The following is a 14,043-nucleotide window of genomic DNA, read 5'->3' on the forward strand; positions in this document are numbered from 1 at the left end:
CATTCAATTTCCCTCCAAATTTTTGAGTTCCTAATGACCTGATCTTCATAAAGACTGGCAGTTTTATATGTGAAGGGAAATAGTTTTTTATATAAAGGAGCCCTGTATTATGTGAATCTTCACCAGCAGTCTGAAGTGACTGCTGGTCAAGGTTTACCACTTGTTGGCCCTGTTCAGAAGACACCTTAAACCACGGCTTTAGCAAAAAGCTTTATTCACCATGGTTAAAGCCATGGTTTAAGTTGTCTTCTGAATAGGGCCGAAGTAACTAGACCTACAGTAATTGAAAGAATAGCTTCACTGATGAATACTGAGCGACACGTTAATGAAGGAGCCCAAAGGAACAGACGGAAGAATGACATTATTCTGAAAATCACCAGAGAGCACAAACAGACAGGAAATAAATTCTGATATTAATTCAAACATATACTATGGAAAGAAAACATTTTATTTTATTTTAAAGTGTTTGCTCACCTGGACTATGATTAGATCCCCATTGCTCAAATTTAAATCTTCATCAGATAGGATATGATCCTTTGCCTTACAGGTTTGTTGATTCCTCAGTTTACCTGAATAATTTGCTTTGGAAGTATTAAACTGGCTCTTCCTAGAGCCTGTGGTCAGAGAAACCTCATGGCAATAAGACTGAAGAAATGCTCGGACTCCATCAATACCCACAAATTGTGAGACAGGGACACCACTGAAATTCACACTTCCATTGTCAAGTAGCTGTGAAGTTCTCCACTTGTGTAATCTGATGGCCAGTAACCCAAGGAGGAAGGTGAAGAACAAGCAGGAGACAAAAGCCACTGCAAGCACCATGTAGAAGGTGAGGTCAGACTGTGGATCTACAGGAGCTGAGATGCTGCTAAGATCTGAGAGGATATCTGGGATATTGTCAGCCAGCACTATGGTGACAGTGACTGAGGCAGAAAGAGGTGGCTGTCCATTGTCCTTCACTAACACCACAAGAGTTTGCTTAAGGGTGTCTTTCTCCAGAAAGAACCGGGCTGTCCTGATCTCTCCAGTGTGGAGTCCCACGGTGAAGAGCCCTGGCTCAGTGGCCTTGGTCAGCTGGTAGGAGAGCCAGGCATTCTGGCCAGCATCCGCATCCACTGCCACCACCTTAGTGACCAGGTAACCTGGCTCGGAGGAGCGAGGGGCCAGCTCTATCCCAGTGGAGCCATCAGTGGGAGGGGAGGGGTACAAGATTTCAGGAGCATTGTCGTTCTGGTCCAGGATGAAGAGAGTCACTGAGACATTGGAGCTGAGAGGTGGGGAGCCTCCATCCTGGGCCTTGACCTGGAACTGGATCTCTCGAAAGTCTTCATAATCAAAGGAGCTCAAGGCATAGACAACCCCAGTCTCAGAGTTAATGGACAGGTAGGAGGAGAGAAGGGAGTTACTCGTCTGGTCTTCGATGATGGAATACAATATTCTGGCATTCTCCTCCCAGTCTGCATCATTGGCTTTTAAGGAGAAGATCAGGGATCCTCTTGAGTTATTTTCTAAGAGATAAAAGCTGTAGGTTGATTCTACAAAGAATGGAGGGTTATCATTTGTGTCTAACACCTGGAGTGAAATAATCTCAGTTGTAAGTAGCACTGGCGTCCCATCATCTGTTGCTGTAACAGGGATACTGTACGCTGCCACCTGTTCCCTGTCAAGGGCTCTGTCTGTCACTATAGTGTAAAAATCGTCAATTGTTTTCTTCAGTTGAAATGGGAGGTTTGGGGGAATTGAGCACGTGACCTCCCCGTTCACACCTGAATCTCTGTCTTGTACATTTAAAATGGCAATGACAGTTCCAGTTGGTGAGTTCTCAGGGACAGAATTGATTACAAAAGTCATAGCTAATGCAGGTGCATTGTCATTCAAGTCTGTAACAGAGATCACAACTTTCGATCTGTCACTCAGTCCTCCCCCATCCATGGCTTGCAACTCAATTTCATATAAAGATGATGCTTCAAAGTCCAGGCTGCCCAAAAGGATAATTTCTCCTGTTGTGGAATTAAGGAGAAACATTTGGGAATTCTTTGTTGTGATTTCCTCAAAAGAGTATTTTACTTCTCCATAGATTCCATCATCCAGATCAGTGGCTCTTATTGTCGCTATTGTGGACCATATGGGAATATTCTCTTTGACACTCACTTGATAGATAAGTTGGCTGAAAACTGGTGCATTGTCATTTGCATCTAGAACAATGACTTGGATTTGCACAGTACCCGATCGGACGGGATCTCCTCCATCAGTAGCTGTCAGGATTAGATCATGAACTGATTGTTCTTCCCTGTCCAGAGGTTTTTCCAGTACCAGCTCAGCATGTCTAACATCATTTTCTACTTGGAGCACCAGAGAAAAATAGTTACTGCCTGTGAGTTGGTAGCTCTGTACAGAATTTATCCCCAGATCTGGATCCTGAGCCTTGGGAAGAAGAAAACACTCTCCGGGTGTAGATGTCTCAAGGATTTTCATTTTCCAATCCTTTGATAGAAATTGGGGAGCATTATCATTTGTATCTGTGATTTCCACTCCAATTCCATAAAGCTTTAATTTACTTTCAATAAAAACCTGGAACTTTAACATGCACTTCTCTCCTGTTCCACAGATTTCCTCTCTGTCAATTCTCTGAGAAGTTTGCAAATGGCCATTGTTGAAATTCAAAGCAAAATACTGAATCATACCTGTATTGGGAACAATGCGGAGTCCGTGGTCTGAAAACTGCTTGCCATCCATTCCCAGGTCCTTTGCAATATTCCCCACAAAAGAGCCTTTATGCATCTCTTCAGGAATGGAATAGTGGATCTGCCCAGAAACTGCCTTCCAAGCAAACGCCATGATAAGGTACTGGAGGATTCCCTGTTTGCAGCTCCGTGAGCTCCGAGGTCTTTCCATGCTCTTGAAGAAGGATAAAGGGCACTGGTTTTGGTTCAAACGTTTTTATGCCAATAATTACTGGTTGCTGGTGTTTCACTTATGTTGCTCCTGCTTTCAGTTCAAAATATATTGGAACTAATTTCTTTCTAAACAAAATGTATCTCTGCTTCACTATGCTGTCAGCCAGCCTGGTCTCAGTTTTTGTGTGCTTGTGTGTAATAGCACTGGATCTTTCAGTGTTATTCCTTATTGGTGAACAGCGACACCCAGAGGCTTAATCCAAAACTGCAGAAGGCTCATTTTGGAATATATTTGGTGTTATAAATCTCAACTTTTTTTCTTTGTCATTTCAGTTTTCATTAAAGCCAGTAAGCGAAACTGACATGTTTTATTAGTTATAGCCAGGGTTAGTACCAGATTAAAGGAATAGAGAATTCCAACGTACTATGAGTTATATCCAGGCCATCGAGGGATAACGAAGATATCAATTCTGGTAGAAATACAGTTTGGTGTTGAGATTTTGAAATTGCAGTTGTATAGAATATTGAGGCTACCATACTTGTCACACTACTACATTCAGAAGTCACAGAATTTAATCCTTTACATCTCCACTGAGTTGGGAAAAAAACTATAATAATTTGTCCTAGACCCCTCTGGATTTTTGTTGTATTCCTGTATACTCCTAGAATGACTCCATCAATGGACTTTGACAGCTGTTAGTTTTGGTGACTGAGCTGCACCCCTTTCCTGGATTTGGCCCAACCAATATGTACCATTTAAAAGTTATCCCAGCTGTGCAGGATCCATGCATGGGAAGCAATTCCCACATTGGCTAGGGTAAGCTGTTGAAAGGACCCCTCAGTCTCTGTAATGTGTTAAATGGGAACCTGTGCCTTCTCCACTGTGGAAAGATGCATGAGTTCTCATGGGTCAAATGATGCATGTACATACGCAGGAAACAGAAAGAAAGAAAGAAAGAAAGAAAGAAAGAAAGAAAGAAAGAAAGAAAGAAATGTCACTCATATTTTTCTGTTGCTATTCCTTTGTAACACCTGATACTGCCCAGAATCCATCCCAGAACATTTTAAAAGAATGCTGCAGTTGTGACATTGTCTCCAAATCTGTAAAGAAGAATTTAGCAGAGTTCTTTTGGATGAAGAGCAAGCATGTAAATCTGGATTTTACACATTATAATGAATTGGCCTCAGATAAAATAATATTCACTCCCACAAATCTACCACAGTCAGGCTTAGAGATCAGGGATGTTGCTAGGCCTGAGACTTGTGGGGGGCGGGGGCGCTTGGCCATGAATCTATTCCGCATTAGTGCCAATGAAGGTTTCCTTTTTCTCACGGTAATGGCCATGCAGGGGGGCATTTTCAATGGGGATTGAAGCCTGGGAGAGAAGGATTAACCCTCCTCTCCCCACGTGCTGCAACCCCACCCCAAAGCCTGCCTGTTCCTTCCTTCCAACTTCCTTTCTTCCTAATCATCCTCCTTGCCTCCTTTTCCTCTATTTCCCCTGCCCTACTCCTCAGCCTCCATTCCTCCCACCAAGCATTTTGACACACACACACACACACACACAGAGAGAGAGAGAGAGAGAGAGAGAGAGAGAGACTCTTTGGTTGAGAAATTAATTGGTTGGCTTTGCCTTCTGTGAAATTTAAATAAATCCTAGTAATTATTTTATATTGTGTATATATAAATATAAATTTGAATAGTCAAATGTTGCACAGATTTGCATCCTATGGGTCTTTTAAACACCTCACAATGTTCCTGTTGAAGAAAATTTGTAAAAATATTAATCCGTAGAAATATTTCTATCCCATATTTCTGATTTTTTAAAAATGCCCAAGGCAGCTAACACTTCACAATCGAATACAATTTTAAAACAATAATTAATAACAAACAGGTAAAGAAAATCTATGCAAAGGTTAAGGGATAATCAAACTCCAGCTAGGATTAATGCCTGCCAGAATTAAACAAAAAATGTATTCAGCTGAGCAGGCAATGAAATACTTCCAGGAAGAAGGCCAGACAGATTTTTTCAGTGCAAGGAGTTCCATAACCTGGGTGCTACCTCATGGAAGGCCCTTTCATCCACACCTGACAATATATCCCATATAGGTCACAACATACAAAAGAATCTCCATGGTCCATCTTAAAGAATAGGCAGGATCATTTGCGACAACAAATATTCTGTTTTGGCCCCAGAGGTCTTGAATCCAAGGCACAAATGACCAGGCCCGTTTATTCCTCATTACTGTGGGCGCAAAGACAGTTGAACTCTGTTGCTCAGAAACTCCACCTAAGGAGAGTATCATAGAATCATAGAATCATAGAATAGCAGAGTTGGAAGGGGCCTAAAGGCCATCGAGTCCAACCCCTTGCTCAATGCAGGAATCCACCCTAAAGCATCCCTGACAGATGGTTGTCCAGCTGCCTCTTGAAGGCCTCTAGTGTGGGAGAGCCCACAACCTCCCTAGGTAACTGATTCCACCATCGCACTGCTCTAACAGTCAGGAAGTTTTTCCTGATGTCCAGCTGGAATCTGGCTTCCTTTAACTTGAGCCCGTTATTCCTTGTCCTGCACTATGGGAGGATCGAGAAGAGATCCTGGCCCTCCTCTGTGTGACTAGGGGTGTGCACGGACCCCCCGCTCCGCTTCACTTGCAGATCCGCGATTTTTGGAGTGGGCCGCTTCGCCCCGCCCCCGCTCCGCCCACTTCCGCTCCGCTCCGCTCGGAGCTCCAGATCCGGATCGGAGCTCCGTTTTCCCCCCCATAGGGTTGCATTGAAAGCTAAAAAAGTAAACAACATTTTTTCTGTTCAAGTTAGAAACCTCACGTTTGGCACCATGACACCTCATGGGGGTATACACACGCATGCCAAGTTTCAAGCCAATCCCATCATCCCCTGATTTTTGGGGAATTTTTGAATATTGGGCACCCCGTTCACACCCCTTTCCATAGCTCTGTCAATTTGCACGTTAGAAACCTCAAACTCGGCACCATGATAGCTTATCCATGTGTCCACATGGACGCCAAGTTTCAAGGCAATCCCATCATCCCCTGATTTTTGGGGAATTTTTGAAAATCAGGCACCCCATTCACACCCCTTTCCATAGCTCCGTCAATTTGCACGTTAGAAACCTCAAACTCGCCACCATGAAAGCTTATCCAGGTATACATACGCACGCCGAGACTCAAGGCAGTCCCATCATCCCCTGTTTTTTGGCAGGGCTTAAACCTGCAGACCTCTCAATGGGGCCATTTCAAAGGAAATCCCAACATGCCATGAATTGGGGAGTAGAGATAAACCTATGAATCTTCTTCCACACTTGAAAAATGGATTTGGAACTTCCAAAACTCCAAGTGAGCGCAGGAAGGACTTCTCCCCTGAGGCAAAGCCAGACACACACAATATCCCTGCAAGGCGGGCAGGGGAGGAGAGAGGGAAGGCAGGCAGGCAGGCAGCAGACATTTCTGGGGGCATAAGGAAGTGAGCCAAGGATAAGCCAGTAATGCATATAAAATGGAATAAATAAATAAATAAATAAACGAAGGAGGGGTGGAATTAAAAGCAGCAGTGTTGCTGAATAAACAACAAGAAGAACTTTTTTTAAAAAGGCTATATCTGTCTTTTACCAGTAATAGGGGGACGTGCCCGGGGGAGAGGGAAGCAGCTGCCAGTTCAGCTCAAGAAAGCCATTGCTTCACCAACAGCTCTGAGAAGAACTTGAGAAGTAAACGCTCACTTCAACTCATAATAGGCATCGCTCCACCACTAAGAAGTAAATGCTCACTTCGACTCATGATAGGCATTGCTCCACCGTTTTACTCTCTTTGGAAGGCTCTGATGGCCTTCCAGTACAGGAGAGAGTGGGGGCACGTCCACAATGAGATGCCCTAGGGGAGCTCATCCCCTTGCACCACATCTTTTCAGTTGTTCCCCAAAGTTAGGGTGGGTAGCAGTGCTCTCTTATTATTGGCTTAGTATATGATTTCAGGTTGTGTTTGTGCATTTGGTGGGGCTACTGTGTTAAAAAAACACTGGGAAAAGTCCGTTCAGATTAAGAAAGAGAAGTTTCCCAGAATCCCAAGTTACCCATTTTGCCTATGCCCTCCTCTAACTTTGGGATCATGTGATCATGACCGGGAGCTGACTCTGCCCCTCAGCCCTTTGAAAAAGGTATTTTTCCCGCCGATTTTTTTAAAAATTCTAGCGCGTGACCCGCACCACGCAGAGAGCTGAGAGTAGTCTCAAAATGACCCCCATCCACGACTCTCTGTGCACAAGAATTTTCAGAATGATAGCTTAAAAATCAACCCAGTTATCCCCGATTCTTTCCCGCAATGCAATCCTATGGGCGAAAAGCCGAAAACCGCCGTTTGAGCCGCGCTGTCCCTGTTTGTTGACCCGATTTTTTAAAAAATATAGCACGCGACCCACACGACGCAGAGAGGTGAGAGTAGTCTCAAAATGACCCCCATCCACGACTCTCTGTGCACAAGAATTTCCAGAACGATAGCTTCAAAAACAACCTAGTTATCCGCGATTATTTCCTGCAATGCAATCCTATGGCGAAATGTTTTCAAGATGGCGACCGGAGCGCTCAGCCTGAACTAGGAGCTCCGAAAAATGGTCGCTTCTCTTCGCCTTACTTCTAGGGGTCCGCGGCCCGCTTCTACTCCGCCTCTGGGTAAGGCGGAGCAGGCCAATCCGCTACTGCTTCTCCACTCCTAATCGGAGCGGAGCACATGCCTACGTGTGACAACCTTTGAAGTATTTGAAGAGTGCTATCATGTCTCCCCTCAATCTTCTCTTCTCCAGGCTAAACATGCCCAGTTCTTTCAGTCTCTCTTCATAGGGCTTTGTTTCCAGACCCCTGATCATCCTGGTTGCCCTCCTCTAAACACGCTCCAGCTTGTCTGCATCCTTCTTGAATTGTGGAGCCCAGAACTGGAAACAATACTCTAGATGAGGCCTAACCAGGGCCAAATAGAGAGGAACCAGTACCTCACGTGATTTGGAAGCTATACTTCTATTAATGCAGCCCAAAATAGCATTGGCCTTTCTTACAGCCATATCGCACTGTTGGCTCATATTCAGCTTATGATCTACAACAATTCCAAGATCTTTCTCGTTTGTAGTATTGCTGAGCCAAGTGTCCCCCATCTTGTAACTGTGCATTTGGTTTCTATTTCCTAAATGTAGAACTTGGCATTTATCCCTATTAAATTTCATCCTGTTGTTTTCAGCCCAGCACTCCAGCCTATCAAGATCACTTTGAAGTTTGTTTCTGTCTTCCAGGGTATTAGCTATCCCACCCAATTTTGAGTCATCTGCAAATTTGATCAGCATTCCCTGCACCTCCTCGTCCAAATCATTATAAAAATGTTGAAGAGCACTGGGCCCAGGACTGAGCCCTGCAGCACCCCACTCGTTGCCTCTCCCCAGTTTGAGAAGGTTCCATTGATAAGTACTCTTTGAGTCCAATTCTGTAGCCAACTGTGAATCCACCTAATAGTTGTTCCATCTAGCCCACTTTTAGCTAGTTTGTTAATCAGAATGTCATGGGGCACTTTGTCAAAAGCTTTGCTGAAGTCAAGATATATGTACTTCAAACTGATCAGCTGACTCAGGCGGTCAGATGACTCAAGGACCCAATGCAGCTCCACATGGTTGTATAACGTTTCAGGCCCATGGTTTGCTCCTCAGTTTCAGCATTTTGTCTCTTAGTGAGGGATGGGCCTGCCAGGTTGACATGCTTAGCTGCTGCTGCTGCAACAGCCGCTGAGCAACCTGACTGACTGCTTGGGCAGCACATTACAAACCTCTGACTCATTTGTCCACAAGCTGCTGTTTTAGGAATCTGCTGTTGTATTGTCTTAGACTACGTGCCTCTGGCTTCTGCCAGGATACTGACCTCATTGTGCTTTTAGCCTGTTGGTTGTTTTATTGTGGTTTTAATTTTTGTGAACCGCCCAGAGAGCTTTGGCTATTGGGCGGTATAAAAATGTAATAAATAAATAAATAAATAAATAAATCCCTCCTGGCCAGATTCTGTTATCAATTCAGATGCTGATCCAAAACAAACCTTGACAGCTGGTTATGGTCACCATCAGTACCTCCCTCTGCTATGGCAAAGCATCTTTTAGGCGGAACTGGACGTTTGTTCTTCTTTGTTTGTTTTTAATAAATCTGCCAGTCCAGGCTTTTGTGAGGGCTTAGAGTAAAACAATACAAATTATAATAACATTATTGCAATAAAATCTTATATGATTAAAGCTATACCATTGACTTACAAAGTTACATTGAACTTTTGCTCTGCATATCTAAAAGACTGAAATCTTTTATAGTTTTCTTGTGAGCTCTACAGCATTATACAGATTTTTCTTCTGGTACAAGTTGTAACCCTTGTGGGAGAAACTGTTTGCTCCTCTGACACTAGGAATCCAAACACTCAAACTACAATTTTATGTTGGTCAAAGGTGATTCTCTTCCTCACTTGCATTCTCATTACAAATTAGGAATGTGGGGCTGTCACAAGCAGCCTGTGAGATTATATGAATCACCACCACTATCCCCGCCTCTGCTTTGTCACACAAGTGCCATATTGCTCTTTAAAAGGAAAAAGGAGGAAGTGGTCATGAGGAGAAAGCCTACCCATTTCCCCACAGCCATGATACAAGAGTTCAGAAACTCACATTTCTTGCATTTAAATTAATGGGGATGAGGATTGTATGCATTTGTCTGGGTTGTGTTCCAAAATTTCATGTAGTTTGGGAGGTATTGTTAGATGAAGTTTAATATGGACCTGTTGAGGGGTGGGAGATTTTTCTTAATTTTGAGGGCAGATGAAGAAGAATGATTTTCCGCTAAGAATGCAGGCAGGGAATATGGGACACTTTTTAAAACATCAGATGTAGACATGACAGACTGAACTGAGCGATAACACAACATTATTTGAAAGTATGCCTCCAAATGGCTGTCACTGGGATTGGAAGTGACTAACATTAAGCAAACTTTATTTACTTTGATGCAATATATATTGGTATATATGTTGGTACACAACTCCTGACCTGACTACACTTTCAATGCATAACGTGAAATTCTCTGTGCATCTGTATAAATCTAAATTAAATCAACATATAGCCAAACGTAAGCACTTTAAAATCTCATTGATTTCAATGGCAGATATTTTAGCATCAGCTTAACTACACCATAAAAATCAAGGCGACAAAAATGATGGATTGTGCTCATAATATTGTAGTTACATGGTATTACTTTTTTAAAGTGACTTCACAATGAGGTCACTTTATAACTGGACAGTATACCAATACAGATAAGTAGTCCTATTAAAGAAATTAGCATATTATCTGGGAAGTCCCTGTGAAGTACCTTGAGTGGAATCCAACATGTGTCCGCTTAAAAGTCATTTTGAGTTCAATAGGGCTTATGGCCGAGGGACTGAGTAGGTATAGGATTGCAGTCAATGAAAAACAACCACCATGCCATTAGAGGGCAAGATCTACACTACAACTTTAAAACAGTTTATAACAGTTTTGACAACTGTTGGGATCCATGACACACTCCATATACAGTTTTCAAAATGTTTTCAAAGTGTTTTATCTTGTTAGGTGTAGTTCTGGCCCTAATTAATATCTAGCCCTACATCAAATAAGTTTTTTTAAAAAAATTGCTCTTCATTTAGATAGTACTGAACATAATAGAATCTCTCAGCAGTTCATAACATTAAAATTGAAAAGGGGGGGAGAAAATGCAGAATATGCTTTGTGAAATAATAGCAAAGTCAAGATAGTTTTGTAAACCACCACAGATACGTGAAATTTCTGACAAGATAAATAAGGACATATAAGATCAAATGAAAACATAATTCATCTAAAATCATTGGCTCACCTGGATTAAGATCGGGTCACCGTTTTTCAAATTTAAATCTTCACTGGATAGCATAGAATCAGATACCTCACAACTCTGAGGTTTGCTCAGCGCATTGGAATAATTTGCCTTAGAAATATTAAACTGGCTCTTCCTAGAGTCTGCGGTCAGAGAAACCTCATGGCAGTAAGAGTGAAGAAAGGCTCGGACTCCATCAATACCCACAAACTGTGAGACAGGGACACTACTGAATTTCAAACTCCCTGAATCAAACAGCTGTGAAGTTCTCCACCTGTGAAGTCTGACTGCCAATAACGCAAGGAGGAAGGTGAAGAACAGGCAGGAGACAAAGGCCACTGCAAGCACCAGGTAGAAGGTGAGGTCAGACTGGGGATCTACAGGAGCTGAGATGCTGCTAAGATCTGAGAGGATATCTGGGATGTTGTCAGCCAGCACTATGGTGACAGTGACTGAGGCAGAAAGGGGTGGCTGTCCATTGTCCTTCACTAACACCACAAGCGTTTGCTTAAGGGTGTCTTTCTCCAGAAAAAAACGAGCTGTCCTGATCTCTCCAGTGTGGAGTCCCACGGTGAAGAGCCCTGGCTCAGTGGCCTTGGTCAGCTGGTAGGAGAGCCAGGCATTCTGACCAGCATCCGCATCCACTGCCACCACCTTAGTGACCAGGTAACCTGGCTCGGAGGAGCGAGGGGCCAGCTCTATCCCAGTGGAGCCATCAGTGGGAGGGGAGGGGTACAAGATTTCAGGAGCATTGTCGTTCTGGTCCAGGATGAAGAGAGTCACTGAGACATTGGAGCTGAGAGGTGGGGAGCCTCCATCCTCAGCCTTGACCTGGAACTGGATCTCTCGAAAGTCTTCATAATCAAAGGAGCTCAAGGCATAGACAACCCCAGTCTCAGAGTTAATGGACAGGTAGGAGGAGAGAAGGGAGTTACTCGTCCGGTCTTCGATGATGGAATACAATATTCTGGCATTCTCCTCCCAGTCTGCATCATTGGCTTTTAAGGAGAAGATCAGGGATCCTCTTGGGTTATTCTCAGCCGAGTAGAAAGTATAATCTCGTTCTTCAAAAAGCGGTGGGTTGTCATTTGTGTCTAAAATGTGTAGTGCAATTACTGTGGCCGTAGAAAGAGGAGGCATTCCATGGTCACTAACAGTGACAGTAATATTGAAGGCTGACACCTCTTCTCTGTCAAGGGCATCATGTGTCACCAAACTGTAAAAGTTATCAATTGACTTCTTCAGCTGGAAAGGGAGGTTGTTGGGGACTGTGCATGTGACCTCCCCGTTGACGCCGGAATCTCTGTCTCGTACGTTTAAAATGGCAATGACTGTTCCGGGTGGTGAATTTTCAAGAATGGCATTGTTGGCAAAGGTAATTGCTAATTCAGGTGCATTGTCATTCAGATCTGCAATGAAGATTATAACTTTGGTTCTGGCACTCAGCCTTCCCCCATCTTTGGCTTGTACTTCAAATTCATAGAAAGAGGATTCCTCATAATCAAGGTTGCCTGTGAGAGTAATCTCACCCGTTGTGGAATTAAGGAGAAACATTGGGAAATCAAGTGCTGTCGGATTTTTGAGGGTGTATTTCACCTCTCCATTGATTCCCTCGTCTAGATCAGTGGCACTTATGGTAACTATGGTGGATCCTTTAGGAATATTCTCTTTGACACTCACTTCATAGACAGGTTGGGTAAAAACTGGTGCATTGTCATTTGCATCCAGAACTTTGACTTTGATTTGCGCAGTGCCAGATCGGACAGGATCGCCTCCATCAGTAGCTGTGAGAATTAGATCATAAGCTGACTGCTCCTCTCTGTCCAGAGGTTTTTCCAATACAAGCTCAGTATTTCTGATACCATTTGGTCCTATCTGCACATCCAGAGAAAAATGGCCACTGCCTGTGAGTTGGTAACTCTGTATAGAATTTATCCCCAGGTCTGGATCTTGCGCTTCAGGAAGAGAGACCAGAAATCCGGGTAAAGATCCCTCGCTGATCTCCAGCTCCTGTTCTCCTACAGGGAAGTGGGGAGCATTATCATTTAAGTCTGTGATTTCTACTTCAACTCCATAAAGCTTTAATTTACTTTCAAGAAGAACCTGGAACGTTAAAATGCATTTCTCTACCTCTCCACAGATTTTCTCTCTGTCAATTCTCTCAGAGGTTTGCAAGTGGCCATTGTTGACATTCAAAGCAAAATACTGAATCATACCTACATTGGGAACAATGCGAAGTCCGTGGTCTGAAAGCTGCTTGCCATCCATTCTCAGATCCTTTGCAATATTCCCCACAAAAGAGCCTTTATGCACCTCTTCAGGAATGGAATAGTGGATCTGCCCAGAAACTGCTTTCCAAGCAAACATCACGATGAGGCATTGGAGGATTCCCTGTTTGCAGCTCCGTGGCCTCTGAGTGTCTTCCATGGTCTTGCAGCAGGATAAAGGGCACTGGTCCTGGCTCAAAAGAAATGTATCCAATTTTCAATTTTCCTAAGCGAAAGTGCTTCCATCAGTCCGCCTGTTCTTTCAGTGATTTTGAGCAACACGGGATGGGCTGGAGAGTTTTCCTTTCTCTTCCTTATTGGTGAACAGTGACACCCAGAGGATCAACCCCAAACTGCACAAGACCACTTTCAAATATTAAATTACATTTTATCACATTAGACCTAAACCAAAAAAGTGGGGATAATATCCCATCCCTTGTAGGAAGAGAACTGCCAAAATGCAAATACAGCTTGAAGGCTCCTGTATATATTATCCACATCCATTGTTTTTTCCCCTGAAGATTTACCCACTCAGGCTAAATAAGGGCTTGACTGCTTTTGTTTCTCAAACGATCAGAAGTTAGGATGCTTAATGAATGATTCATGGCATATCTACATGTATCTATAAAAGACCCAGAGAGAATCATAGAATCATAGAATAGTAGAGTTGGAAGGGGCCTACAAGGCCATCGAGTCCAACCCCCTGCTCAATGCAGGAATCCACCCTAAAGCATCCCTGACAGATGCTTGTCCAGCTGCCTCTTGAAGGCCTCTAGTGTGGGAGAGCCCACAACCTCCCTAGGTCACTGATTCCATTGTCATACTGCTCTAACAGTCAGGAAGAGACATATTCCTCATTGCACCCCTTCATTGGCCATTAAGTCTGGATTGGGGCTATATAACGATCGTATAGTGCCTTACTGTAATACTAGTGCATTTTCTTGTTTGGTGTGCTTCACTGGGTGGGACGAGCAGC

The 14,043-nt window shown here is 43.5% G+C and overlaps 2 protein-coding genes across 6 annotated transcripts in view; both read right to left on the reverse strand.

Annotated features, from left to right (window-relative positions):
* LOC134401297 (protocadherin gamma-C5-like) overlaps positions 1-14,043 on the reverse strand; it is a 298,584-nt gene that overhangs the window by 236,749 nt on the left and 47,792 nt on the right. The window contains exon 1 of one of the 5 annotated variants that reach the window (XM_063130076.1): positions 475-3,061. The exons of 3 other annotated variants lie outside the window; for them this stretch is intronic. In XM_063130076.1, the coding sequence (XP_062986146.1) occupies positions 475-2,895 (2,421 nt within the window). In that variant the 5' untranslated portion in view covers positions 2,896-3,061. Of the gene's footprint in view, positions 1-470; positions 3,076-14,043 lie in introns of those variants that run through there. One more of the 5 variants, XM_063130088.1, reaches the window with a different exon arrangement.
* On the reverse strand, positions 10,792-13,387 carry LOC134401009 (protocadherin gamma-A8-like). Its single transcript, XM_063129695.1, has one exon. It carries the CDS (start codon positions 13,225-13,227, stop codon positions 10,792-10,794), a length of 2,436 nt encoding a protein of 811 aa, XP_062985765.1. The 5' UTR covers positions 13,228-13,387.

Source organism: Elgaria multicarinata, chromosome 7 (assembly GCF_023053635.1).
Source record: "Elgaria multicarinata webbii isolate HBS135686 ecotype San Diego chromosome 7, rElgMul1.1.pri, whole genome shotgun sequence".
Classification (NCBI taxonomy): domain Eukaryota; kingdom Metazoa; phylum Chordata; class Lepidosauria; order Squamata; family Anguidae; genus Elgaria; species Elgaria multicarinata.

Coding starts and splice junctions, on each gene's coding strand:
- LOC134401009 (XM_063129695.1), bottom strand. CDS start 13,227: ATGGAAGACACTCAGAGGCCACGGAGCTGCAAACAGGGAATCCTCCAA.